Source organism: Eschrichtius robustus, chromosome 7 (genome assembly GCF_028021215.1).
Source record: "Eschrichtius robustus isolate mEscRob2 chromosome 7, mEscRob2.pri, whole genome shotgun sequence".
Taxonomy (NCBI): domain Eukaryota; kingdom Metazoa; phylum Chordata; class Mammalia; order Artiodactyla; family Eschrichtiidae; genus Eschrichtius; species Eschrichtius robustus.
Genome location: NC_090830.1, coordinates 90052511 through 90080407, shown reverse-complemented (window position 1 = coordinate 90080407; position 27897 = coordinate 90052511). Strand labels below are relative to the sequence as shown.

Sequence of the window (27897 nt, the reverse complement as noted above, 5' to 3'; positions counted from 1 at the left end):
CCTCCTGCGGACTCACACTCCTTTTCACAGGCCTCGATTGTGTATGGCCCCAGCAGAGACAAAACTACCCATGAGCAGAGGTTACCCCCAGCCGGTACAGGTCAGAGGCATTCTGGGGGAGAAGAGGAGAGGGGGGCGGAGGGGAAGTGAGGGGCACGGGGAGAAGGAGGGAAGTGGCGGTGGGGCTGGGGGAAGGGAGCAGTAAAAGTTGGTGTGGATCATTTTCGAGGAGAGATTCATCAAGTCCAAGACTGTGACTGGTCATCTCACCTCCAGGCACACCGTTTTTGAAAACTGTTTCACCGAACAAACGGGAGCTATACTAACGGGAAGTTGAACGTGATGTGTGCGAATTATCAAAAGAAATAAAATGCTTCTCTATCGTTTTCCAAAAGCTACAGGCCTGAGGTTCTGAGGCTTTCAATAGGATGGCCTCTAATTCGACACTGCAAGATTTTGAAAAATTACAAATGGGTTGTGTTTTACACACCAAACGGAAGCTTTCTCCAGCAGTTTTTCAATTATTGCATTGTGAGTCCTCCAAGAAAAGTAACTATTTTGGCTCAGGGAGCCCAAAGTTACCAAGTAAAGGGAACAGTGTGTTTGCAAGTTTGCAAATAGTCCTTAGAAATGTAGTATGGACAGTATCCTGGACCTTGCTGGAAGAATATGGGTTTGAAGAGGTCCTTTCCTTCCCTCAGAAGGGTTCCTAAACCTTTTATGTAGGCCTTGAACCCCTAACTCAATCTGAGGAAGCCCATAGACTGTTTTTCAAAAGAATGTTCTTAATATGCAGGGTTACAGAGGAAGCCAATCACATTCAAATAGAATTATCAAAATGTTTTTTTAAAACAACTTTGCAACATAGTGATATGTGTGCCTTTTAATTAATTCATTAAATAACTAGCAGCGAGCTTGACTACTTTAATTTCAGAATAGTGATGAGCAAGAAGTGATATTTTGAGAAATCTGAAACATGATAAGAAAATGTGATATGAAAATATCTGTGTTTGGTGGCTATTGGTGACAAAGTCACAGGTATGGTTAATACCACTGTAGTTGTTTACCTGTGTTTCTAATATGGAATGCTAAGTTGCAGGTACAGGTTAGTGAAAATAAAGATGTAAGTTTTCCCCATCCAAGTTCACAGATGCCCTGAAATTCTATCCATGGACAAGAAACCCTGCTAAAGGCAAGATGAAGCTCATGACCTTCTGCCCCAGGGCTAAACCGAGGGGTGGTGGGTCAGGGATTCACTGCACCCTCACTGTGACACAGTCTTGGGAAAGCTAAGCATTTTCTTCTCCTATTCTGAAGTTTGGAAACGTTTTGTAAAACAATTTAAAACCATGTCTTCTTTTCAGGACAAGCCTGATGGCTACATGTCCAAAGATTAATAAGCACCTTTGATGTGTTCCTTCAACAACCAGAATTATAGTCGCCAAATAAAGGGTCAATCGACTAATTCTGAATTTTAATCAGGATCTTGTTCCAGTTGTCCTGGGTTGGCTGAGCTTTCGTGTTAGGGTTTTTCTTTTCAAAGGATGCCGAGGAGGCTTCGCGTTCCCCTCACTCTTGCATTTTGGGCACACACTGGCTCAGAGACAACTGGGCGCACACACATTCCCCCGTCGAGTCCTCACGGGGGAGCTGTCATCTTGCAACCACAATCATCACATGCCATTGCAGGGGCAACCCGGCAGGAGGGCCCCCCCTAAATGCCGCCCAGCCCCCACGCAGTCCCGGCCAGGCCGAGGCGCCGACACACAGGAGCCGGGCCGGGGCCCGGGTCTCCGGCTATCCGCAGGGGAGCGGGGAGCGCGCCGGCCCACGCCCACGCCCACGCCACCCACACTTTGGGCGCACAATCCGGCGCACACCCCTGCGCGCGCACACCGCCACACTCGGGCGCACGCACACCGCGGCCGGGCCACGGACGGCAGTGTAGGCGGCGGCCCGGAGTGGTTCGGGGCGCGCAGCCGGGTCCCCCGCGAGGGCGCAGCCGGCCGCTCCGCCCCGCCCCGCCCCTCGAACCCGCCAAGCCGGGCGCGCCTGGGGCTGCAAAGTTTCCCCGCTCGTCCGCCGAGGCAGCGCGCCGGCTTGGGCTCGGCTCGGCTCTGCGTGGCTCCGGACGGCCGTGAACGCTGGCCGTACCGTGCGCCCGGCTGCGCGCCCAGCTCTGCCCCGCGCAGATCTCGACATCCCGCGCCCCGCCTGCCGGTGCTGCCCGCGCGCCCTCCCGCCGCAGGGTTTGTTCTCAGCCTCTTGTGCGCCCTCGATATCCCTCCTCTTCCTCTTCCCCGGCTCCGACCCCTTCGCCTCCGCCACCCATCATGGCCCGTGGCCCCGCTCGGACCAGCCCGGGACCGGGGCCCCAAGTGCTGCCGCTGCTGCCGCTGCTTCTGCTGCTGCTCCAGGACGCGGGCGGCAGCCACACGGCTCCCGCCCCGCCCGCGGCGGCCGACGGCCTGGCGGGGTACAAGAACCCCCAGCGGTCTCCAGGGGACGCGGCCGCTGCTCTGGGCCCCGGCACCCAGGACATGGTCGCTGTCCACATGCTCCGGCTTTATGAGAAATACAGCCGAAGGGGCGCGCGGCCAGGAGGGGGCAACACGGTCCGCAGCTTCCGGGCCCGGCTGGGTAAGTAGAGGGGGCCCTGGGGCCCCCTTCTCTTCATCCTCCCCGGTCCTCCTCACGTGTCCATCCTCCCACCCCTGTACCTCCGCTTTGCCTCTTCCTTCTATTCATTGACTGGTTCATTCATTCTTCCATTAACTATTCCCCCCACCCCGCCCGCCCCGAGCACTCTGTGCCAGGCCCTGAGCCTCCCGTGGGGACGCCGAAGTGGCACAGAGTGACACGAGTTCCTGCCCCTGGGGTGCCGCCAAGTCTCGGAGGGTGTCACACTTGCCGGACACAGACGACCCCATCCACAAGGCTTTAAGCACAGCGTGGAGATGGGACTGGGCTGGGGGAGCTCACCGTGTGTGTGTGGCGGGGCTCGGGGGGTAGGGATCCATGTCACAGCGTTCAGCTGTGTTGGCTCTTGACAGATGAAGGAGGCACTGAAGAGAGCCCATCAGGTGGGTGTAATGCAGCCCTGATGGAAGTGCCAGGCACTGGGCCCAGGCAGGGGGTGTGCCCCTCTAGCTGGGGCACTTAGTGGGTGTGGCAGTTGGGGAAGCGGGGTGGAATGAGAATGGCCTTGGGTGCCCAGCCTTGGGTACATGAGACTGAGGCCTGCTAGGCACTAGCATGAAGTGTTCAGACTATGGGGGTTTGAGGAAAGGTCTAGAAGCTTGGGCAGTGGGGTTCCCAGCCCCTCTCCTGCCCTTGCCCCTCCTGGGCAGATCCTTTCCCCTTTACCCATACCTTGGATAGAGCTGCACCGAGCCCTACCTGCCCTGCTTCCGAGAGCATTTCAGAATCCTGCCTCAGCTGTCTGCCCACCCTGGCTGGGTGACCTCTGCAGGCCCTGGGTGAGCAGAGACGAGGCGCAGCCTGGTGGCAGGGGTGATGGGAAGACCCTGGTTGTCATGGAGATTACTCATGGTCTCAGAATGCCATTGCAGAAAATGTGGGTAGGGGGTCCCCTGCAGCCCTTGTGAAGGAGGAGGCCATTCATCAGGAGAAAGACCATTGGTCTGTAGGGCCCCCTCTTGAGGTAGAGGGGAACAAGCCCAACAGTGGGGCCAGACAGCCTGGAGTCAGATCTGCCACCTCCTTGTTGATCACTGGCTGTGTTACTTAGGGTACCACACCGTGGCCTCAGAGCCAGACACTGGAAGCTTGGTCTCGCATAAACATGTACTGGGAGCTCCTGCCACAGAGAAGCCCCTTCCCCCCATCCTCTACTGGGCAGACTCACTAGGTCATTGTTCCTGGGTTCCAGGCCAACCAGATCTAACTCCATCCTCCCTGGTACCTTTTATTCACCTCTTGGGGCCCATTTCTGGAGCACCATTATTAAGTCACTCAAGAATCATCTAGCACGACCATGATCTTGGGCAAATCACTGAAGCTCTGTGGACTTGAGTGTACTCATCCACAAAATGGGCAGGTCATGGTAGTATCTTCCCTGTAGCATTGCAGGAAAGATGACATGAGTTGATATGTGTAAGCCCTAAGCCCAGCACTGGCCAGTTTAAGTGTTGGTGCATCGTGTTTCCCTGGAGTACAAAACACTTGTGTTCATATAGGTGTAGACTTGACCTTGCCTCCATTAACTCAGTCCCCAAAGCCTTGCAGTTGAGGAAAGCAAGGCCAGCAAGTTCACTGCTGCAATAAGGGATGAGCACACCCATTGAGCCCACCCTGTTGCTGCAGGCCCAGGCATGGAGGTGCACAGTCTGTTTTTCAGTCTTCACAGGCTGGGGGTGGTACAAGCAACACTTAGCCCTGAAAAGGATCTGGCGACAGTACTTCAGATCCAGTCCTTCCATTTTACAGATAAGGAGACTGAGGCCAGGCCAGGGCAAGCTGTTCACAGTGGCAGTGGTTGGCACCGTCCATCTGTCAGGCTCATGCTGTTCTCACTGCTAGCCCCCTCCCCCAACCTCCATCAGAACTGAGCCCAGGACTTAGGAGACAGAGGATGGATCAGATCCTGGGAGATCAGAATTATTCTGGATCAGTCTAGGACTATTTGACAAATCCAATACTCTTGTTTGGAACCATTTGAAACAGCTATGGGTACAAGTCCCAGCTCCACCTGCTACTAGTATGTGTGCTGTGGTACACATCGCTTTACCTCTCTGAGTATCAATTTTTTGTGCACATAGTGGGGGTGGGGTGAAGATTCAATGGGATGAGGTGGGGTTTGTGCCTGGCAGAGAGTAGGCCCAGGCAGCTTGGTTTCCCTTCTCCTCCCTTGACTGACTTAAGTTGGTTCATACCCAGTCCCTCACCAGCCCTCAGAGTGCCTGCTTTGTGACCCAGCGACCAAGCTGTGAGGAGGTGTGAGCCTGGGTGGGGACCCCTCATTTTATGGATGAGGCACACACGTGGGGGGCTTCAGCTCTGGTCCTGGATCGTACCGGTCCCAGCCTGCTCCGTGACGGTGACCTCTGCTGCCTCAGTGGGGTGGTCCCTGCAACCCGTGTTACAGTGGAACTGTGTCCCTTGCCTGCCTCTAGGCAGCACAACTCAGGTTCCAAGCGCAGGCTGTGAGCTGGAGTGGTAAGGGCCAAATCCTGAGTCTGTGACTGGGGCCAGGGACTGATCTTGTCTATGACTCAGTTTTTTTCCCTTCTAAAATGGGACTAATAATGCTCTCTTCCTTATAGGGTTTTTTTAATGAACTGAGATATGTTCAGTGCTTAACACAGTGCCTGGCACATGTAAGTTCAATAATGTTTTAGCTCTACTATTATTACTCCAGCCACCCGGCTCCTTCCCTCCCTTCCATTGCTCCTTGAAGTGCATGGGTGGAGAGAGCTTCAGTCTACATCAGTGGAGAGAGCTTCTGAGCCTGACCATAAGGGTTAAGGTTAGACACCTGCAGCCTCAAACGACCTGCATTTAAATCTAGGCTTTTCCGCCTACGTATGTGATATTGGGCAAGTTACTTAACCTCTCTGAGGTTGGTGTCTTTATCTCTAAAATGAGAGTAATAATACATACTCATCTGTCGACAGTGCCAAAAGTCACAGTCAGTTCCCCAAGTCTTTCCTGAGCACCTCATTCAGTGGCAGGTGCTGTAAGCTCAGAGGACACAGAAAAGCATAGACTATTGGCCGTGCCCCGAAAAGCTCACGGGCTGGTGGAGAAGGGAGAAGTAAACAGAAGAATGTGACCAGCAGCACAGGTAGGGCAGTGGAGTGAGAAAGGGCTGGGGGTGGGCTTCAGGAGCCCCACAGGACAGCATTGACCTGGCAGGGGAAGGGCTGGTGGGGAGGGTCCAGTGAAGCCTTCACAGAGCAGAGGAGGCCCCAGACAGACTCTGAAGGGCAGGGGGTGTTAGCCAGGTGTAGAAGTGAAGCAGAGCCCTATGTGCCTGGAACTGTGAGGCGTTTGGTTTCAAGGAGGAAACAACAGGAAGAAAGAGGCAGAAAATGGAAGTGAACCAGTGGGCCACCAAGGCCTGTAAGCAGTGGGGCAGTATAGAGAGTGCGTATGGTGAGAGAGGGGCGAGGGAGGGGGGGAGGGGGAGGGAGGGGGGGAGGGGGAGGGAGGGAGAGAAGAGGAGAGGGGAGAAGGAGAGACAAGAGATTATAAGGGAAATGCATACTTATCCAGAAATCATAGAAAATCACAGTAAAGAAAAGAAATCATCCCCAATCGCAATCCAGATATAACCAGAGTTAATATTTTGTGGAATATTATATATAGTTTTTACCCTAATGGGATCATAGTTGCAGCAGGTAAAACTTGTTATATCTTCATTCTCATTTGAAGTTACTGGTTTTTTTTTCATTGCTGGTCATCCTGAATTGTTTTTCATGCTTTTTGACATTTGAAATTTTTCCCGTGGAAACCACTTCATCCACTTGGGGTTCTGGTCTTTTTCTTACTGATATGTAGAGTTTGTGAAGGCTGTTAGCCCTTCATCTGTAATAGATGATTCCCTGTGAAGCACGAGTGTGGTGTGAGGGTGACAGTGTCCTGGGGTCACAGTGGTGGTCGAGATCAGACTGTGGGCTAAGACAGTGGTGGAAAGATGCAGAGTTCAGGGTGGTTGTGGAGAAACAGGATGTGGAGAAATAGGAACTGGGATAAGTTGCATGCAGGAGGGGGAAGAGGCTGTGAAGATTCTCAGGCTCCTGCTGGAGAGGGTGGACGGGTGGCAATGCCTCCCGTTGGGCGCGAGGACAGGGGCCAGGGGTGTGGGGTCCTCACTGTAGCAGTAGCTTGTGACACTACATGACCACTGTGTTCTGAGCATGTGCTGGGTGCCAGACACCTTGCTGAGAGCACTGCAGAGATGATCTCACAACTTCAGGAGGCACGTACACATATTCTGCTTGATTAACAGATGAGGAAACTGAGGCGCAGAGAGGTTGTGTGACTTCCTAAGGCCCCACAGCTAGTCAGTGATGAAGCAGGGTTTAAACCCTGACTCTGGAGCCTGCCTAAAAATAGACACTCAGTACACATTAGTTCTCTTTCCTTCTCTGCACCACCACTGGTGGCCCACCACTTCCTTCCTTCAGCTTATTACGTTGGTGCTTGCATCTTCAGCCCGGTATTCTCACTCTGGTCACCCTGATGGCTGTTTCAGGGGCAATGAGTGAAGGGACAGATCTCCAGGTGACTTGGATTCTGTTTCTACAGAGCAGAGCAGTCTGAGGGTCCTCTTGGCCTGAGAGTTGGCCAGCAGGGGGCCTGGGGGGACCCTTGGACTAGGGCCGCTTCCCTACCTCTTTCCTCTCTAGTCCCATCCCTAAAGAGTTGGGAAGGAGGTTGAGTGCCCAGTAGAGTGGACCTGACTAGGGTTCTCAGATTTCCAAAGACCATAGAGAGATCAACTTGTCTAAATAAGGTCAGTCCTTTCTTTCCTGGAGAGGCAGAACACAAAATGTTTGCAAACTATTTTAGAGTTCACAGCACATGATCTTTGTTACATTAGCTGTTAGGCAGACCCCGATTCTATCCAGAGCACCTGGTTGGGGTGGGTGGGGAAGGGCATGGGCTTGGGGTCAGACAGGCCTGGAAGCACGCCCTGGCTCTGCCCCTTACCAGCTGGGGGGCTTTAAGCACTTTAAGCAAGTTATGTAGTTATGTAGTCACGTACCCTCTCTGAAGCTCCATCTTTTTGTCCATTTGCCATGTCTACTGCCCTCATTGTGAACACGAGGAATCAAGCATGCCTATACGCTTGGAACTTGGAGCTTCCTAATCAGTAAACAATATTATTCCCATTTTAAAGATGAGAAAACTAAGGCTCAAGGGGAAGTAACTGGACAAACGTCCTGCTGTGCAGTTCCTCCAGCTGGATTTGCACAATCGGCTATATCTTTCCAAAGGAGACTTTCTGGACTTCTTTCAGGCTGTTCACTGAGCCCCAGGGCAGCAGGCCAGGAACCCACTTTATTAAGTGAAGCAGACAGATCTAGCAAAGACCCCTCCCCTCCCCTGCCATTCAGCACACATTTCTGAGCACTGACGATCACTCAGGCCTTGTGCTAGGATCTAGGGATACAGCAGTGCACACAGCTGGCAAAGCCCCACCCTCTTGGAGTTTGTGTTCTAGAGGGAAAGAGAAACGATCGCAACGAAATACATTATATCAGGATGTCCCAAAGTGACGTGAAGACAAATGAAGCCAGGGACAGAGTGATGGGGCTGTTCCTTCAGCCAAGGGGGTCAGTGGTACCCTTTGCTGGGGATGCCGCTTGAGCAAAGGCCCAAAGGAGAGAGGAGTGACTCCTAGAGGAGAAGTGATGACAGCAGAAGGAAGAGCTGGGACAAAGCCCTGAGATGGTAGCTCCATGTTTGTAAGGACAGGAAGGCCAGGGTGACGCGGGGGGCAGAGATGCGGGTGCGGGGAGCAGATGGAGTTGGGGAGGTAAGCAGGCCAGGTCAAGTAGGGCCTTGGTAAAGGGTTGGCAACGGAGAGCTCTGAGCAGGATGGTGGCCTGAGGTTGAAAGCACCCAGCATGCCGGGGGCCTCTCCTGGACACGGCTCTGTGAAGCTGTGACGGGCGCTGCAGGTGCGGGTCCCCACCATCACTGTCTGTCTCATCCCTGGACTGAGCTCCTCTGAGTGCCTCTAATCACCTTTGCTAGGACACTGATCAGCCCAACACTTAGCCCAGAGTAGGAGTTTCCCAAATATTTATCTGGAAAAGGGAGGGAGGCAGGGAGGGGCAAAGGAAGGGAGAGAGGAATGATAGGAGGGAGGAAGGAAGGATCTTTTCTAGCTGACCATGAGATGGGAGCCACAGGCACCGGCACAGTTCATAGGGACTACTCTTTGGAGATTCTCCTTTGTGACCTGGGCTCATCCAAGCTGGGAGGCTTCAGGTAGGTGGCCTTCTCTCAGCCACAGCCTGGAGCCCCCTGCAATGCAGGCGTGCAGGCACAGTCAGAGAGCTGGGCCAGCCTGTGGCCCTTCATGCCCTGGAGATGGGAGTGACCCATCTCCCCCTCCACGGCTCCCAGCGGGGAGGGTCATCACGCATCAGGCTGCCTTGTGAGGGGCGAGCTGCCTATGGCCAAAGGCATTCAAGCCAAATGGAGGAAGGACTCCTGCCCTGAGTGTAATTAATCAGGCTGCCTGACCTCTAAGGTTCTTCCCTCTCTGAGTGCCTGCGCGTGCTCTCTGTGGTTCTCCATCCTAAGGGAAGGGCAGCATTTGCTGTCCCTCTCCTGCACCCCGTGCAGAAATAACCTCCAGGGGAGGCCACCCCGTCCTCCTCTACAACACGTTTTGCCACCCTGGGGCAGTCCTCCCAGCACCTTCATTGGGCCACACCCACCTCAAGCCAAGGCTGCTGTCCCTGCCTTGCTGGTCACAGTTATCCTTCTTTATATCCTCTCTCGTTCTTTACCTTGGCACTGGAAGGGGGGCCAAGGTGCTTTTCTCTGGGAAGCCCCATCTCGGTTCCCCCAGTCTGCTGTTTTCCTTCTCACCAAGAGCCGCAGGTTTCTAGGCCAAAGATGCTTGCATCCTGCTGTGAAGGGCCAGCTCTTTGGAAAGAGTCAGAAATGTCTATTTTAGAGCCTCTTAAGTGTTCTCCCGCAAAGAACCTGTTAGCGGAACAATGGAGTTGACTTGAATTGGATGAAAGAAAACACTTTCTCTGCTGTGTTAGCTGGACCATTGAGTAAGAGGAGCCCGAATTGGTGTAGCAGGAGCTTGCTCTGCCAGCCTTGGTCATTTAGATAAAAGTGGCATAGAAGCACATTTGGGGGATTCCCCCTTTGTGCCTGGCACATTACATATGTTATTTATTTAATCCTCCAGGCATTCAGGTGAGATAGAGTTTCTATTGTCTCTCTGAGGCAGATGAGCAAGGCATGGTCCCGTTGAGGCCTGGGATCCCGGTTCCTAGAGCCTTTCCCAGCTTGGGGGGTAGGAGCTGCCTTGTTGGTGAACTTGCACCCCATCCACAAGTCAACCCCGGATGTTGCAGATACACAGCCACTGCCCATCGTTGCTTCCCAAACTTAGAATCCCTTAGAATGCTGGTTAGAATAAGAATTCCTGGGCCCCATTGTCCCACACCCTCTGAATCAGCATCTCCAGGGGAGGAAGGCAGTGATCTGTGAGTTTTGGGAAATTAAGGACTCAAGGACCATGACACTCAAGGCCGCAGTGTTTGGGGAAGCCAGGTTTAAATGTGCATCAAGACTCGTGCTTCTCCTTATGTGTGGACATATTGAGGGGCTGCTGTGGACATGCTGAGGGTTTTTTTCTGAGAATTAGGTAAGGTAGTGTCTTTAGAATGTCACCCAAGCTTTGACTGGCATTTATTGGGCCCTCTGACTTTTCCTTCCTTCCTCTTTCTTGTAGTCCCTTAAAAGTACATGAAAGTTCCCAATTGAATTATGCCTTCTTCCCAGTAGAATTATGCCTTCATCCCAATAGAAACAAATAGAAACTGAAGATTTTGGTTAAAAAAATGCCAGCTGAATCTGTGGATGCAGGTGTCAGAGAAACTGTGACCCATTTTCTACACACACACACACACACACACACACACACACACACACACACACATTCCCGCTCTTGGAAGCCCTGTACCTCTCCCAGCTTCACCCAGCAGACAGACCCCTGGCAACAGGAAATAGGGCAGCGGGAGGGAGACAGCCCACCTGACAGCTCTGGTCTCCGGCTCTTCTGCAGCATCACAGGGAGATGATGCCTCCCTCCCATCCAAACCCTAGAGAGGGCTTGCTATTCACAGACCTCATGCTGCCAGGGCTTGGGGCAGCTTTCTGCCCTGGGGTCCTGGTGTACACCTGGTAGAACCAAGAGAGAAAGGAAAGAGTGGTTGACAGCCCCAGGGATGCAGGGGCCAAGAGTATTCTCGAGCTGCAGATGTGATGTTTGAGGGATCCCGGTCCGTATCACAGTTCCGGCCTCTGGAGAGCAACCTGGATGTTGGAGATTTTATTGAGTGACCTGGTACAACCCTGATAGTGCTTTTTCTTTGTAAAACAAGTTTAAAAGGGCTTGGGCAGAATAAATAGCAGACACCCAAATGGCTGTGTTCTTAAGTCCAGTTTCCCTCAGAAGCCACTCAGAATGCTGGGAGAGCGTGAGGCACTCTAACTAAACCTCATTTGGAAGAAGGACTGCATTTAATGTCTATAAAATAGAAAGCTGTGCAGATACAGGGGGGCTACTGTCAGCAGGGCTCAGACCCAACCCAAGCTATCCCAAATACCTGATTCCACCTTATCTCATGAATGAAGGTGGGGGAGATCATTTGTTCATTGAGAGGCATTGGAGTGCAGAGGCAGGAACTGGAGCTTCAGGGTCCAGCAGCCCTGAGCATCTACCCTGTCTGCCACCTTTTTCTCTTCCTTTCTTTGCAATGGGTTATGACAATCCCCAGCCTCTCTGACCTCAATCCCTCATCCTCATCTGGTCCCTGAAAATAGCAAAGGGTGCCCTCATCAGTTCAATGTGAGGATTACAGGAGATGAGGAAAGTCTGGCTGGCCTGGAAGTGCTCCCTCAATGGGCGTTCCTCCTCCACTTGCTGGACGGGACACCCTATGAGCACGGGGGCCTGTCCAGGACACAACCTAACAGGCTGTGGTCTGTCCTTCCCTCGCAGAAGTGGTCAACCAGAAGACCGTGTATTTCTTCAACCTGACTTCCATGCAGGACTCAGAAATGATCCTCATGGCCACATTCCACTTCTACTCGGAGCCGCGGCGGCCCTGGGCACGCGAGGCACCATGCAAGCAGTGGGCCAAGAATGCATCCTGCCACTTGCTGCCCCCGGGCCCGCCAGCACGCCAGCATCTGCTCTTCCGAAGCCTCTCGCAGAACATGGCCACGCAGGGGCTGCTCCGCGGGGCCATGGCCCTGCTGCCCCCGCCACGGGGCCTGTGGCGGGCCAAGGACATCTCCCCCATCGTCAAGGCGGCCCGCCGGGATGGCGAGCTGCTCCTGTCTGCCCAGCTGGATTCTGGGGAGGAGGACCCGGGGGTACCCAGGCCCGGCCCCCACGCACCCTACATCCTCATCTACGCCGACGACCTGGCCATCTCAGAGCCTAACAGCGTGGCAGTGACACTGCAGAGATATGACCCCTTCCAGGCTGGGGACCCAGAGCCTGGAGCAGCCCCCAACAGCTCAGCGGACCCCCGAGTGCGCCGGGCCACGCAGGCCACTGGGCCGCTCCAGAACAACGAGCTGCCGGGGCTGGACGAGAGGCCGGCACATGCCCCCCACGCCCAGCACTACCACAAGCACGAGCTGTGGCCCAGCCCCTTCCGTGCACTGAAGCCTCGGCCGGGCCGCAGGGACCGCAGGAAGAAGGGCCAGGATGTGTTCATGGCCTCCTCGCAGGTGCTGGACTTTGACGAGAAGACGATGCAGAAAGCCCGGAGGAGGCAGTGGGACGAGCCGCGGGTTTGCTCCCGGAGGTATCTGAAGGTGGACTTTGCAGACGTCGGGTGGAATGAGTGGATCATCTCACCCAAGTCGTTCGACGCTTACTACTGCTCAGGAGCCTGCGAGTTCCCCATGCCCAAGGTAGAGTGCGTGGGGTCACCCCGCTGTGTTCTGCCCCTTGGCTAATTGTGACTCTCAGCTCTGCGCCTGCAGGCAAGTCCCTCTGCCTCCTCACTCTGTTTCCTGTCTGTACATAGGGATCATAACACCTCCCATCTACTCAAGGCAGAGAATAGGTAGACAGAGGTGCCAAAATGGCAGCCTGTTGGGTGGATACGGCCCACAGATGGATGGGGTCTGGCTGTGCCTTCATTGAATTTGAGTTTTAAATCAGAACCTTTCTTCTTTTGCAAAACAGGAGATCCATCTCCTTAGGTGTGTGTTCCCACACAGCAATATCCACAGAGGTTGAGGAGACCCTGGCCCCCTGCACATAGGTCAGGTCTCTTAAGCCCCCTCCTCACCAAGGCTCTTCTAGAAACCTGGCCTGGACCTCAGGGCGTTGGTGTCTGTGACCAGCACAGAGTTGGCCTCAGTGGCTTCCCAGTGTGACTGTCCATCCCCCATCCCCGACTCAGGGCAGGAACTCACAGGGCAGCTAGCTCTCACTGCACACAAGTCGGCAGGACACACAGCATGGGGCTGTTTTCCCCATTGCGCTGGCCCGGGTTTTCAGATGCTCACCTTTCCTCCAGGCTGGGCCGTGGTTCTGTCCATCCATCTCCCCACATCCTGAACCACGGTGGGCTGGCTGCCTGCTGATGTCGACCTCGGCACAGAGCACACACTTTCCTCCTACTTAGCTCCTCTGCTGAGTTCCAGGTCATGCCTTCCTCTCCAAGAAAGGAAGTCAGCGCGTAAATCCACTGTGAACGTAAATAAATCAGCCAGCTGGGAAATCCCAGACACAGACGTGGGGCCGCATTAACCTGTTTGGGAATTAAGAGGCTTCTCCTCAAAGCCGTGCATGTGCAGGAGAGAGGAAGGGAGGTGCCTGACAGAGAGACAGGCGTCTGCTGGAAGGGCCCAGCCTGGCGGATGCAGGGTGAGTGCAGCAGGCTCCTGCTGGCTGACCCTGCACTTACCTTATCAGTCTGCCTGGCTGTCTTTCCACCTTCCCTGACACCAGCCTGAACTCCCCAAATGCCGGTGTCCCTCTCCTCCCACCTCCCCACCAGAGGCACTGTGCATATAAAACTCTGGCCCACAATGAGCTGAAGCACCTGTGACGTGGTCCTCTTCATCTTGTGGGAGGTGCCGTGTTTGCTGCTGGGACCCAGACTCTTCTGGATGTGAGAGGCTGCCTGGGGAGGGAGGGGAAGAGAGCTGGTGTGGGCCCAGCGAGCATAGTTTCCAAGCCAGACTACTTTCTAACTGAGGGCTCCTGGTCCAGTTATTTAGTCATTTTAAGCCTCAGTTTCACCAGGAAAATTAAAGTCATACCCACCCCATAAGGTTGATTCAGTGACAAAACGGGGTGATGCAGATGAAGCAGCGCCTGACACCCCAAAGTCAGACCCACCTGGGAGTTGTGAGTTTCCAGCCCCATCACACTGATGCACTTGTGCCTGCAGGGCTTCCCCTCCTGTGCTGAGAACGCGATCACATGGCAAGCGTGGCGGTGCTCCCTGGACTGTAAAGTCTGGGCAGCTATGGCCCCAGGCAGAACCTCCAATCTTCTCGCCTGCCTTCCCCCTGGGGCTCCTGCCCAGTTCCTGGTGCTCCTTGGGGATGTGTGACGCGCAGGTGCCCCCAAGTGGCCAGTGCCATGTAGGGGATGTGCCTTCCCTCTAGGAGCCCTCAGGGCAGGAAGGCCTTTTGCACAAGTCCCTAGGACTCAGTCTGCCACTGATTTCAGAAGAAATGTGTACCCAACCCTGTGATCTCACCTTTTCTTCTAGGTCAATGCCTTTTCTGTGGCCTCAGTCAAGGACATGCAGGCAGCGTGGTGGGTGGGTGAGGACTGCAGGGTGGTCAGAGTTCGGAGGTGACCATGCTCCTTTCCGCCTTGCAGATCGTCCGCCCCTCCAACCACGCCACCATCCAGAGCATCGTCAGGGCCGTGGGCATTGTCCCGGGCATCCCAGAGCCTTGCTGCGTTCCCGACAAGATGAACTCTCTTGGGGTCCTCTTCCTGGATGAGAACCGGAATGTGGTTCTGAAGGTGTACCCCAACATGTCTGTGGAGACCTGTGCCTGCCGGTAAGACCAGCCGCTCTGGAGTGGAAAGAACCTGCCCCGCCTGCACACAGCAGGGCAGCATTCTCTGAACCTTCTGGAGTGAGCACTTGACTCAGGGTGCAGCTGCAAAGGCAGGGCACAGCTTGCAGGCCACCATCTGTCACCCCAGGGCATCATTCTGGGGTCTTTCACTGCTGGTGACTCAGCCCCCTCAATGCCAGTCCGAATCCTTTGAAGGGATCTGGGAATTAGCCCTGGCCTGATGGTTGCCCACGGCCTGCCCACTGTGCTCTGAAGGCCTGAAAACCGGACATGTCCACAGGCTGGGTTTTGTGACTATCACCTCATAACCTGGAAAGAAGACTACAAACCTGAAGGCACTCACTCCCTTCACATGGAAAGAACCTCTGTTTAAATAATCAGTTTAAAACACTTCGGGCCACAGTGTGATGCTGGAAAACAGGGCCTAAATAATGGTATAAATGGATGTTTTCTCTCAAAATCCACTGCAAACGCTTTTATACATACAGTATGCACATATAACCAATTTTGGTTTCTTTTTCTTAATATATGTTTTATTTTAAAACAAAAAGGAGGGCGTGGACACCATTCCCCACAGAGGTAGTCAAGCTGGTTGAGCGTGCATTGTTTAAACGTGCTTATTGAAATAACCCATACAGTGATACGTTGGAATACTAAAACATAACCAAGATTTTATATTTTTGTAAATTATACTTTCTATACTGTAGATTGTGTACGGTATGTGTTTTTATGGAAAGCTAATAAATTAAAGGGACAGTGGTATCTTGAAAAACTGAATGTCACCCATTCCAAAATATGGATAGATCTCCATGTGTAAGTATGACATCTGGGTGGCTGCTGGGGTCACAGCCTTCTTTAGGAGCCAAGGCCTCTGTAGGCCATCTCCATACTTTCTCGTCTTTATCCTAAGCTCCAGACACCGGCCACTCCTATGCCTTCCAGGGTCCTGCCCACTCATATCGCACCACAGGTCCCCACCCTGGGCTCGTCCAGGCAGGACACGGTCCAGGCAGGCACAGTGGCCTCGACTCCTTAGCCTCAGAGGGGATATCAAGTGATGGGGAGGTGCCTGAGATATTTAAAGGAACATCTATGGTAGCCTGGTCAGAGGGCTTCTACTTGGGGTAGTTCAAACAAGAGATTCAGTAGAAGAAGTCAGGGGTCTCTCCAGAGATTCGGGGGCTCCTGAGGAACTGGAACGTCTGCTTCTCCCTGCTTCTTAGTCAGCATCCCTGTCCCCAGATAGTCTCCCCCAAGTGGCTCCCTTATCCCTGAGTTGACATCGCCTTACAGTTGTAGTACCTGAAGCTGATTGACCAGCACTTCTGAAAGAGAAACTAGGTCCAACTGGGGGCAGGTGTATAACAGTCCCTCGGCTGGGAACTAAAAGGATGGCATGGCCCCCAGTCTTCTCTTACTCTGAGAAGGTTGAAAAGCCATGAGCAGTTCTCCAGGATGGGACTTAGAAGGAGAAAAGGAGCCCAAGGCATCTGTCTTAGGTCAGGCTCCTGAAACCAGGGTTCCTGTGCAAGGGTTGGATGAGGAAGTGCTCCCAGGAGAAACAGGCAAGGAGTGGGTAGAGCAGGACAGAAGGGCAAGAAGCCAAGCATCCCAACTTAGCCTGGATCCTATGGGGAGCTCTGGCACTTAAGCTATACCTCTGGGTTAGTCCAGCTTCAAGGCAAGGATGCTGGATGTTCAGACCCCCTCCCCAGGCTGCCCCCAGTGGAGAGATGGAAACTCTGAGTTCTCTGGCCCTCTACACAACCAGCTGCTGTGGCTTAGGAAGCCCAGGCAGCCGCTGGAGGCAAAGCGGCCGACACTGAAGAGAGTACCCAGAACAGGTAGGTAAGGGGGGCCGAGGGTACCTGGGTTGGGGTCTAGGTATTTTCCCCATAAACATCTCTACTGTAAGCAGTTTCTTCACAAGCATTCTTGCTGCACAACTAATTGGCCATGAGGCCATTTTGCCATAAAAGATAAAATAACTGGTTGACAGTTCCATTACACTAGAAAATATAACATCAGTTTTTACACATTCTTCCGTGAGCACAGTCATACCTCCCACCCATCAAAACCAAAAGTTTACCGATTTATCAAAGATATAAAAGAGGCAGCTACTAACAACAGTCTTCGAGAGCATTAATGATGGGTTCTTTAGCTCATTTAGATATGACACCTTGTTCTCTTAAGCTGTCTTTACCAAATTTATTATGCCGTATTAGAAGTTGGAGGCAAAAGAAGAATCAAGCTCCTCCTACCCCTGCCAAAACAAATGTTTATGTGATTCCTGATGCGTAGAAGCCTCTTGAAAATGGTGAGCATTTTAACAAAACCTGGCTTAGATTAGCTCAACCAAGGGTTTGCAAAAATTGATGTGTTATCATTTTCTAGTGTAGTAGAACTGTCAAGCAGTTATTTTTTACGCAAAATGGCCTTAAGGCCAATTAGTCGTGCTGCAAAACCGCTGGCGGCGAAGATGTTTACAGCAAAAATACTGGACACACCTGGCTGGGGCCCAGCAGCATATGCTCAGCATCCCCTCTGAGGTGCTCCAAATGGTTGTGGGACATGTGTGTGAACAGCTGCCCTGGGCACATGGCCCTGCCTCTTGGCAGAGATCAGGTGAGGCGATGGGGGTGGTGCTTAAGGCACACATTGCCTTATTCCTGCAGGACTTGTACTGGGACTAAATGATTCATTCATTGGATTGCTGGGATGTCTCAAATTGGTCTGCAAATTGGTCATGGCTTGGTTTGCCATGTCTAATCCTTTTTGAAATATGACAGGATATAAATTACTAGCCAAATAAGTAAAAACATTAGGGCTTGATAAGGTTCCAAATGCCTTTCTTCTCAATATTAGATTCTTCATTTTCCCTTCTCCCCCTCAAATTTTTTCTCATCCAACTGCTCCCTTTCCATTTTTTGGTGAAGATGGGGTGTCCTATAATACTTCTATCTTATTCTTTCTGGCATTTGCAATTTCTGGGAGATCTCCTAGGTCACTATGAAAGGCTACAACTTCTCCGAGCCCTCATTTCTGGATTACAAGGGTAGAGGGAGCGGGCTGGGCGGATCACCCCTGTGTCCAGCCATGGGCAGGAGCTTCGTGCTTGTGCCAGGATGGGTGGTACCCAGTGGTGATGACTTTGCCGTATGATGAAAGGAACTAGTGTCAGCAGGGACCCCTCACGTTTACAGAGCATCATGCATTTAGATATGACACTTCATTTAGCCTCACAGCAACCTTGCAGCTTACTCCCCCGCTGGTGCTTCAGAAAAACAAGCTCAAGACAAGTAAGTAATATGGCCACCAATGTCTTACCAAGACCACAGGTAACATCAGCTTTGACATGCAAGGCTGCCTGGTTCAAGGCCTGTGTAGCTGGTGCTGCCTCCCAGCTTCCTGACCAGTGACACCCACCACCAGCCAATTAGGGCTGTCCCAATGGCCCTAAGTGGCCTTACAATAAAGCAAGGCTTAAAAAGATATGTAGGTATGAAATAACGTTTTTTTCCTCTTAAAACCAAAATATCAACATCACATGATCACAAGAGCAAGAGGTCCCAGGACCCAGCCCAGATGTGCGCGGGTTCCTGAGCTCACTAAGTGCATCTGGGTCAGTCTGGAGGGGGCAGTGTGGTGGCCTGCCACTGAGCCCTAATCCTGAAGTTATACATCCTCTGGATGGGCAGAGCCTTAGTTCATGTGACAAATATAAACAATACAGCTGCGAGCTGGAAACGTTAAGGCTGGGAGAAATCTTTGAAAAACTCTGGATGCAACCCTTTTACTCAACAAGCAGGGACACTGAATCTGGATAATACCAGGTGTCTTGCCTGAGGCATCCCGATAGGTGCCTCTGTATGTCTAAGTCACTCGAAAAATGTCATCAGAGCTGTAGCCTGTAACTCAGGCTCCTTCTGTGGCCAGGATGGAGTCAGGGCCATGATGGAGAAGCCTACAGAAGTCTGGGGCTGGGGTGAGAGGGTTTGAGGAGAGGGCTCCAAGGGAAGAGGAGTGGAGATGACTCCACCAGGATGGAAGAGCTGGACTTAGCTGGTGACATAAAGCCATTGCAGGCACCAGCTTGTGCAAGATGTGTTTGATGGTAGCACGGGTCAAGGTAGGCTGGAGTGGGCTTCGGCGGGGAAAACTAGGAGGGCAGAACCAGCCTGGCAGCACTGGCTCCTAGTTGTGCACCAAAACATTGAAGTTAGAGCCAAAGGCTATTTCTTTTTATCCAAAGCTGCAAACATAAAATCTCCTTCACTGATAAACTGATGCTTCTGAGATTTCCAAGTCTCCTCCTCTCTTCTACTCCCTAAGATGATGGTGCTCTTTCAAGCTCTGGTCCACTTTTCCTTCTCACTCAAGCCTAATCCAATCCTGGATTCCTCCAATCTCTCCTAGCAGTCCTGTCTGTATGTTTAGGGGGTGGGTGAGCAGAGGAACGAATGAACTGTTTATTCATTCAGTGATTTAACCTCTACTATGTGCCAAATACCGTACCAGGCAGTATACACACACTTGATCTCTTGGAAGGCTCATACGAATTTCCTCTTTTATTAAAACCAATGTGCAAACTTGAATGTGCATCAGAATCACCTGGAAGTCTTGACCAGATTGCTGGGCTGAATCAGACTTTCTGATTTGGGGCAAGACTTAGCATTTTTAACCAGTTTCCAGGTGCTGCTACTGCTGTGGTTCAGGGACCACGCTTTAAGAACAACTGTTCTAATAAATGTGCTGACCACCTGGGCACAGTCCAGAGACAGAGTGCACATTGGCTGAGTACTTACCGTGTGCCAAGAGGAAGCAGGAGGTCAGGGAGGCGAGGCCCAGAGCTGGGAAATGACATGCCTGCTGCTCTGCCTGGTTCATGCTCTCCTCTTACAGCCTCAAGGTCAGTCCAGTTTTCATTCCTCTGAGCAATGTGTGGGTGAGAGTGGAGCTTGAGAGGTTAACGGAAGGACAGGTGTCTTGTAGTCAAGTCTCTTGTGATGGAAGGGGCTCCTGACCCCGCAGAGGCAGCTGTATCACAGTTAATCAGTAACTCACCATTCCCCCCTCCCCCCAGCCCCTGACCACCACCATTCTACTCTCTATCTCTATGCATTTGACTACTATAAGTACCTCATATAAGCGGAGTCATACAATGTTTGTCATTTTGTGACTGGCTTATTTTATTTAGCATACCTTCAAGGTTCATGCATATTGCGGCATGTGTCAGAATTCCCTTCCTTTTTAAGGTTGAGTAATATTCCACTGCATGGATGTACTACATTTTGTTTATCCATTCATCGATCAATAGACACTAGGGTAGCTTCCACCTTTTGGCTATTGTGAGTAATGCTGTTATGAACATGGGTATACAAATATCTTTTTGAGACCCTGCTTTCAATTCTTTTGGATATATACAGAGAAGTGGAATTGCTACATCACATGCTACACTACTTGGGGAAAGAGAAGAGGGGGAGAGGAGTGGTAAATAAGATCGTTTGTGGCTCAATTAAGGCAGCCCTTCTCTGAGGCCCCAGGAAGGGAAAGCTGGGGGAAGGAGAGGGAGGGGGTCCTTTTGTATGAGGACCCCACATCATCTGGGAAAGAGAAAACAAGACCCAAACCTTGTTCCCTAAGACCTAGAGTTAAGGGGATCTGTTCAGAGGACCAAGGCCCGTATGCTCAGAAAGGTAGCAAGGTCTCTAGATCACCTTGAGGAAAGTGGGAGTTTAGGCTGGTAACTCAGGGTCCCCATAAGGACCTAGAAATTTGTGGGAGAGGGCAGGATGGGATCAGAGTGTGATCACAGCTGGCCTCTTCTCTCAACCCAGCCACCTGCCACAGGGGAGTGCCTTCTAGAGAAAGGGTAAGCCTGGGAGGATGTCTAAGAAAGCTGTTACCTTGGTGCCCAATGGGAGACACCATGGGGGACCCGGGCAGAAACCTGGACCAGCCAGGGCATCCCAGCAGCTGTGCACCAGCAGCTATAAGATGTGTGACACCCACCCCAGCAGCAAAGCTGAGTGTCACTGAGAAGCAACAGCAGGTGGGACCTGCCAGGACCTCTATCCCACTTCCCGCGTCCAGCATTAAGAAGTTGGACTGATACCATCCCACCTCCATCTCCTTTGGACTAAATAAACCTACAGGGCTCTTGGACAATTCAGGAAAGGGATGACCTGAGAGAGAAAACCAGACTTTCCAATAATATGGATCAGGAGGTCTCATACAATTACTTAAAAACAATAAAGGAGATGTGGACATATTGATACTCTGAGTTTGTGGGGCAGATCATTCCAGAAATACAGAGGCATGTTGTACTGCACAGTTCTGGGGGCGCCATCCTCATCACAGTCTATGTGACCAGGACCTCCGGGCAGTGTTCACATGCAGCCTCCACGGCCAGATGTGGTGACGCCACATGTAAACAGGTCTGCAGTCTTATATCTGAGATCCCCAAATCCAAAATAGAAAACCTGAAGTTTCTTTCAATTCCTTTCATGATAAAACCTGACCTGAATGGATATTTGTGTTTTTATTTGTTTCACTGCAGAAATGTCAATGTGTTTGATTATAGGGGATCACCCCCAAGCCCACCAGGGATATTACAGTATACACTTCATACCAAATTATCCAAATCTGAAGCTTTCTGAACTTCAAAACACTCCTGGCCACAAGGATTTTCAATAGGGGATTGTGGAGCTGCATATAATCACAAAATGGTAACAGTGGCCATCACTGGATGGTGAGATTGCAAGTTATTTTTATCTCCTTTCTAATGCTTTGCACTTCCCAAATTATCTGCACTACATATTACTGTTATAATCAGAAAAAAATATTTGTCATGTTTTTAAGAAAACGTCAGATAGCAACTCCTCCGGCTTCAAGAGCACATTCAGGCCACCCCCAGTTACATCCCTTGGCTCCACCTCTTGAATGTGACAGGCTTCTGGGCTGCCTCCAGGGACTAGAGCCCTGTGGGGGATGCCTGCCTAGCTCCCCAGCTCCTCCCAGCCCTCTCCCTGCTGCGAAGCTGCAGTCCTGCTTCCCGGGCTGTGCACCCGTTCATCTTTTCCCTGCCTCAGGGAGTTCTTGCACTAAGCTGGCTCAAAGCCCAGCATGCTTCCTGCCCCCTCTGCAAGCAGCACTTCTGAAGCTGCACCCTTCCCATCCATCCTCCCTGGCAGTGTCCCCAAAGTACGGGGACAGCAAGTTCTGTCCAGGCCCGGCCGCTGGGGATTCCTGTTTTCACTCCACCCCCCACTAGGGGTGGGGAAAAGCTGGGTGCACACCCGGGATCTCTGACCGCCCTGGCCCCTTGTCCATCTTCCTGAACCTGCACCCTCTCCCCAGGAGCCCTGCCAGCTTGAAAAACTTTCACATTCAAATCCTCCTCAAAGTAGACTCCCAGAATATGTTTATGCTCATTCTTTGCTGTGGTCAAACCCACACGTGATGGAAATGGACAGATCTAAGTGTGGGCCCACTGCCCTTAAAACAACACAGACTCTGGGGCCTCGCAGGGTCCGACTGGGCCACGGCTTGTCAGCTTCCTCAGGGGGGAACATCTCCTGGGCATGTTACTGGCCTCAGAGCTTCCCTCCTCCTTTGTCTCCCAGATTACTTGGTTCTCCTGACTGACAAGTGTGGCCCAAGCAGCCACCCAGCTGACGTGAGCCAAGAACGCACCCTCCAGACCAGTGACAGGGCTCTTCTGGGGTCCCAGGGCCAGCAGGATTCTGTGCGTAAGTGGTGTTTTCGTAGGGCAGCCCGGCACAGGGCTTCCTCCCCAGCTCCCAGGTCAGTCAGACCCTGGTGTGGAGAAGTTGCGGCCAGAATGCAGCCACTCAACAGACTGGGGTTTAGGGCGACCGCCATGATGGCCAGCACATAATCACCTTGAATCCTTGCAAGTCTCTTCTGAACCCGAGACTCAGAGAGGTGAAGTGACTTGCTCCAGGTCATGCTTGTGAGGAATAAGTGAGGGAGATGGGATTTGAACTCACATCTGGTCTGACTCCAAAGTCCCCATCATCTCACTAAATTATACGTGCCACCTTCACCCATGATCTCTAAGGCTCGGGAGCTCACTTGACAGATGAGAAACCAAGGCACCGAGCGCTTGAGCCGCAAATGCACATCCCAGTTCCACAGGAACCAGGCTTCTTACTAACTCTGATACAGCCTCCACTCCACCACCCAGCCCGGCTCCAGTGGTTAGCCAGGGGGCTTCTGGGAGTTTTGTGCTGTTGTTTCTATATTTGGAGGACTTTTTGGTCTTGTTTGTTTCCTGGATTCTTTGTTTCCGTGGCCCAGGAGATGGAGCATATGTCACCCTGTCTCGAGATTCTTCTGAACAGAGCTGGCAAGGAAATGAGAAAGGATCCTAATTAGGGGGCGATAACCCCACGGAGAAATTCAGATTTTTGCAGCAGGCCGTGTCCTTCCCACAAGCCCTGTGTGTTTGTCAGATGTTTATAGAGCCTTCATTAACAGAGAGCTCCCTTAGATAAGAGGCCTGAGCACAGCATCAAGGGCCAGATAAGAACAAGCAGAGGGCACTTCGGGGACGGCAGGCGGGTGAGAGCCTGTGAACTGGCCCGGGTGCGCGGTGCAGAGCGGTGGGCAGGACAATGCGGGCCGGCTCCTTCCCGGCTCCTCCCCGCACCCGCTAACACACCGCGGCTGCCGCAGTCTCCGGAGCAGGGCTAGAGCATCCCAAGATGTGCCGCGGGGCGCTCTGGGTGGCCCTGCCTGTGCTCTCCCTGCTGGCCTGCTCCGCGCAGGGGAAGCCACTGGAGATCCGGGGGCGGGGGTCGGCTGGGGCAGATGCCCACCGCCTGCTAGGCGGGCCCGGCGGTGAACGGGAGGGGGGCACCTTCGACCTGAGGATGTTCCTGGAGAACATGAAGGTGGATTTCCTGCGCAGCCTCAACCTGAGCGGGGTCCCTTCCCAGGACAAAACCCGAGCCGAGCCGCCGCAGTACATGATCGACCTGTACAACAGATACACCACCGACAAGACATCCACCCCCGCATCCAATATCGTGCGCAGCTTCAGCGTGGAAGGTAGAGTCGGCTCCACCGGGGCGCCCCGGGTTGGGGTGGGGGACTCAGTGGTCCAAGGCTGCGCTGCCCAGTATGGCGGCCACTGGACACATGGGACTTTACGTTTCAATTTAAGTTAATTTAAATGAAATAAAATTAATAATTTAGTTATTTAGCTTCACTAGCTTGGATGCAAGTGCTCAGCAATCATGCATGACTATGGCCACCCTATAGGACAGTGGAGATTGTAGAACAGTTCCAACATTGCAGAAAGTTCTACTGGGCAGCTCTGCTCTAGAAGATTCTCTCTCCCTGAGCCCAGAGCCACATTTAACACAGTAGGGGCTGAAGGAATGCCAGTTCCCTTCCTTCCAGCCCTTCCCTACCTCCCGCTTCCCGTACTGTCCCCTTCCTACTTAGACACAGACAACTTATTTAGCTTCCAACTAACTGGTATGTTTTTAAACACCGAAGGAATGTCTATTTCTCTCTCATCAAAAGGTGTTTAAAATTCAGATAAGTTCCTCCGAGAGACAAACATTGGAGGACAACTTAATTATTTTCTAAATATAAAATAATTTCCCTGATTTAGGAGGACTAGAAGATAACGACTGTCAACTTAGGGCTTATGTCCACTAATTCACACAATGTAGGTGACATGATCTTGTGAGCAGGGAAGCCAAGGCTTGCAGACTCTGAGGGAACTTGCCCAGTTCACATATTAGTTAAGCAGCTGGATTCTGACCCAGGCCCACCTGTCTGCACAGCTCACTTTCCCTACGGCTGCAGCCTCTCTCTAACCAGCCAGGCACTCAGGGCTTCTTCCCTCCTGGGCTTGAGACCTGCAGACTCTTAACAGGCATACGCCCTAGCTAAAGGATGCCGTGGTCATGCTGCATGCCCGGCAAGGCTGTATTTTCTGATGGCCCAAAAGAAGAAGAAAATTCTGGATTTTATGTGAACTTGCCTGGTTTCTAAAACACTGGCTTAATTTTTTAAAAATTAAGTCTGCAGGGCCTAATTTTTTGTTTTTTAATGTGGTCTGCAGGTCATACAGATACTGCCAGCGTCTCACTATGCCCACGGGGCGTGTCTGTAACCTCTGCTTCAGGGAAAGGCCAGGCTTCTTTGGCTGGACCTTATCACCAAATCCTGTAGTCTGGGAGTCCAGCATTCAGAGCCATCTCAGTGACCCCTCCCCACTCCCCCCATCATTGTCCATGTCCTGGAAACAAGTGCTCTGATCTGATCCCAGCTCTGTCTGTGGCCAGTACTGCTGTGAAGGCCAATTATGCTTCCCTTCACAGATGGCCTGAGTACGGCTCAGAGGGGGAGGGTACTTGTTCTCTAAGTGTCTGATGCAGTCCCAGGGCCATCTTCTAGGTGTGCCACAGTAAGAGCACGGCGGGTGGTTAATGCACTGCTCATGGACCCCACTCACTACTCACATATGCCACGGTGGCTCACCACATGCTGCAGGAGCTAGACTGACACATCCATGCTGGGTGAGGGGACACAGAGAGCTGTGTGAAAGGCCACGTGCTTGGGGGTGGGGGACCTGTGCACAAGTAGGGAAGACGGTCTTGGAAGGACACAGAAATACTGATTGAAGTATCTGCTGTGAACCAGGGACAGTGTTGGGTAAGTTCCATGTGCCTTCTTGTTGAAGGCTCACACCAACACTGGGAGGTTGGTAGGATGAGTCCCATTCTACAGATGAGGAAACTGAGGCCCAAAGAGACTCAGGACTTCTCCAAGGTCACAAGCCTAGAAGGGAGAGAGTCAGGATTGGCACTTCAGTCTGTCAGACACTGCCGGGTTTCACGACAGCACACAGTATCCCCTCATGTTGGCACATAGTAGGTGCTCAAAAAACACAACTTCTCTTCCCTCTTTGCGACCAGGCCATGGTATAATAGAGATGTGCTAATGGCCGGGTGTCAGCCAGGGGAGTGGGAAAGTGAAACAGTTGTGTGGCTAAAAGGCAAGCCCTATGTATGCCTAACATGACCAAGCCGTTGAGGTTAATATATTTTTCCCTCAAACATTAAAAAAAATCATCCACTTTCATTTTTCTCAGAAGTTACAATTCTGAATGATTTTTTACACCATTTAGATGCTGAGATTTTTAACATTGCCATAATGTTGGAATTTTACCATCCCCTCCCATGATCTCTCCTTTAAAATCATACACTCAGGATCTGCACTCTGAGGCTGACAGTGTGCTTTTCTGTTTTGTTTATTTGATTCTTTTTTTTTTTTTTTTAAAGTGAGGATCGTTACAGGATGTATGCACTTTGGCAGTTAAACACCCTAAGTCCCAGTCTCCACATCTGTAAAAGTGGAATAATAATTAGATCTTCTGGGGGTCAGTGTGAAGAGAAAAGTGAAATATAATATGCAAAGCTCCTGGTGCAAAGCTGGGCACGTAGTAAATGCTCAATAAACAGCTGGAGCTGTCAATTTCAATGCAATGCATCTCCTGCCTCTATTTTTCTTTGGAAGATGCCAAATGTACATTTTAAAATACCCTTCTACATTAAGGGCTTAAGTGAAACCAAACAGAGACTTGATAGAGATAGACAATGTCATGCCAGATGCCCTTTCATCTAAACCATGAGTCTCAGCTTTGGTGTTATGAAAACAGACTCTCCCAGCAGATGACTGTCACCGTGTATTTGCATTTCAGATGCCGTCTCTATAGCCGCCACAGAAGACTTCCCTTTCCAGAAACACATCTTGCTCTTCAACATCTCCATTCCCAGGCATGAGCAGATCACCAGGGCCGAGCTCCGACTCTACCTCTCCTGTCAAAGTCACGTGGACTCCTCTCACGAGCTGAAAGGAAACATGGTCATTTATGATGTTCTGGATGGAGCCAATGCCTGGGATGCTTCTGGGGGAACCAAGACCTTCCTGGTGTCCCAGGATATCCGGGACGAGGGCTGGGAGAACTTTGAGGTGTCCAGTGCTGTGAAGAGGTGGATCCGAGCAGACCCCACTAAGAGCAAAAACAAACTGGAAGTGACAGTGGAGAGTCACAGGAAGGGCTGTGACAAGCTGGATATCAGTGTCCCCCCCAGCTCCAAAAACCTGCCCTTCTTTGTCGTCTTCTCCAATGACCGCAGCAATGGCACCAAGGAGACCAGGCTGGAGCTCAGGGAGATGATCGGCCACGAGCAGGAGAGTGTGCTCAAGAAGCTGTTCAAGAGCGGCCTGATGGAGGCAGGTGAGAAGAAGGACGAGGAAGAGGAGGAGGATGTGCAAAGCCACGTGGCCATGAGCTCGTCTTCGGCCAGACGGAAGAGGAGTGCCGGGGCCAACAACCACTGTCAGAAGACCTCCCTGCGGGTGAACTTTGAGGACATCGGCTGGGACAGCTGGATCATCGCGCCCAAGGAGTACGATGCCTTTGAATGTAAAGGCGGCTGCTTCTTCCCCCTCGCTGACGACGTGACCCCGACGAAACACGCCATCGTGCAGACCCTGGTGCATCTCAAGTTCCCCATGAAGGTGGGCAAGGCCTGCTGTGTGCCCACCAAACTGAGCCCCATCTCCATCCTCTACAAGGATGACATGGGGGTCCCCACCCTCAAGTACCACTATGAAGGGATGAGCGTGGCCGAGTGTGGGTGCAGGTAGTGCTGGCCCGTGGGTGGGGGAGGCAGGGTGGAGGGGGCTCCTAGTGAGAGGTCCTGTGTCCTGCTGGGCATGACAGAGACTACGTCCACCTGGGTGGCAGCCTGGAGAAGGAAGGGGAGCCACCAGGTCCTTGCAGTAAAGACCTGCTCTCCCTCTCACGGCCCACCCCAAGCACACACCACTGGGTTGAACTGCAGGGGAGGGGATGCCAACAGGCAATGGGGGTTTGGGGAGAAGAGGAAAGCCTGGAAGTGTTGCTGGGGTGGAAGGGGAGATGAAGAAAAGGGGACAAGAGAAAAATTATCCAGAGTCAGCAGAAAACTGAGGGAAAACAAGGCCGAGGAGTATAGATGGGAGATGCGCAGAGATTAATGGAAATTAAAGGACGTGAGAGGCATGGGGTTT

General features: G+C 52.2%; 2 protein-coding genes across 2 annotated transcripts; both read left to right on the top strand.

The window, feature by feature from the left end:
* Positions 1 to 2333: 2333 nt before the first annotated feature.
* On the top strand, positions 2334 to 14779 carry GDF10 (growth differentiation factor 10). The gene is made up of 3 exons (XM_068548930.1): positions 2334 to 2640; positions 11729 to 12654; positions 14588 to 14779. The coding sequence occupies exons 1-3, from the start codon at positions 2334 to 2336 to the stop codon at positions 14777 to 14779; spliced, it is 1425 nt and encodes a 474-aa protein (XP_068405031.1).
* An 8746-nt stretch (positions 14780 to 23525) lies between these two features.
* On the top strand, positions 23526 to 27492 carry GDF2 (growth differentiation factor 2). The gene is made up of 2 exons (XM_068548929.1): positions 23526 to 23871; positions 26540 to 27492. The coding sequence occupies exons 1-2, from the start codon at positions 23526 to 23528 to the stop codon at positions 27490 to 27492; spliced, it is 1299 nt and encodes a 432-aa protein (XP_068405030.1).
* The last annotated feature ends 405 nt before the right edge of the window (positions 27493 to 27897 follow it).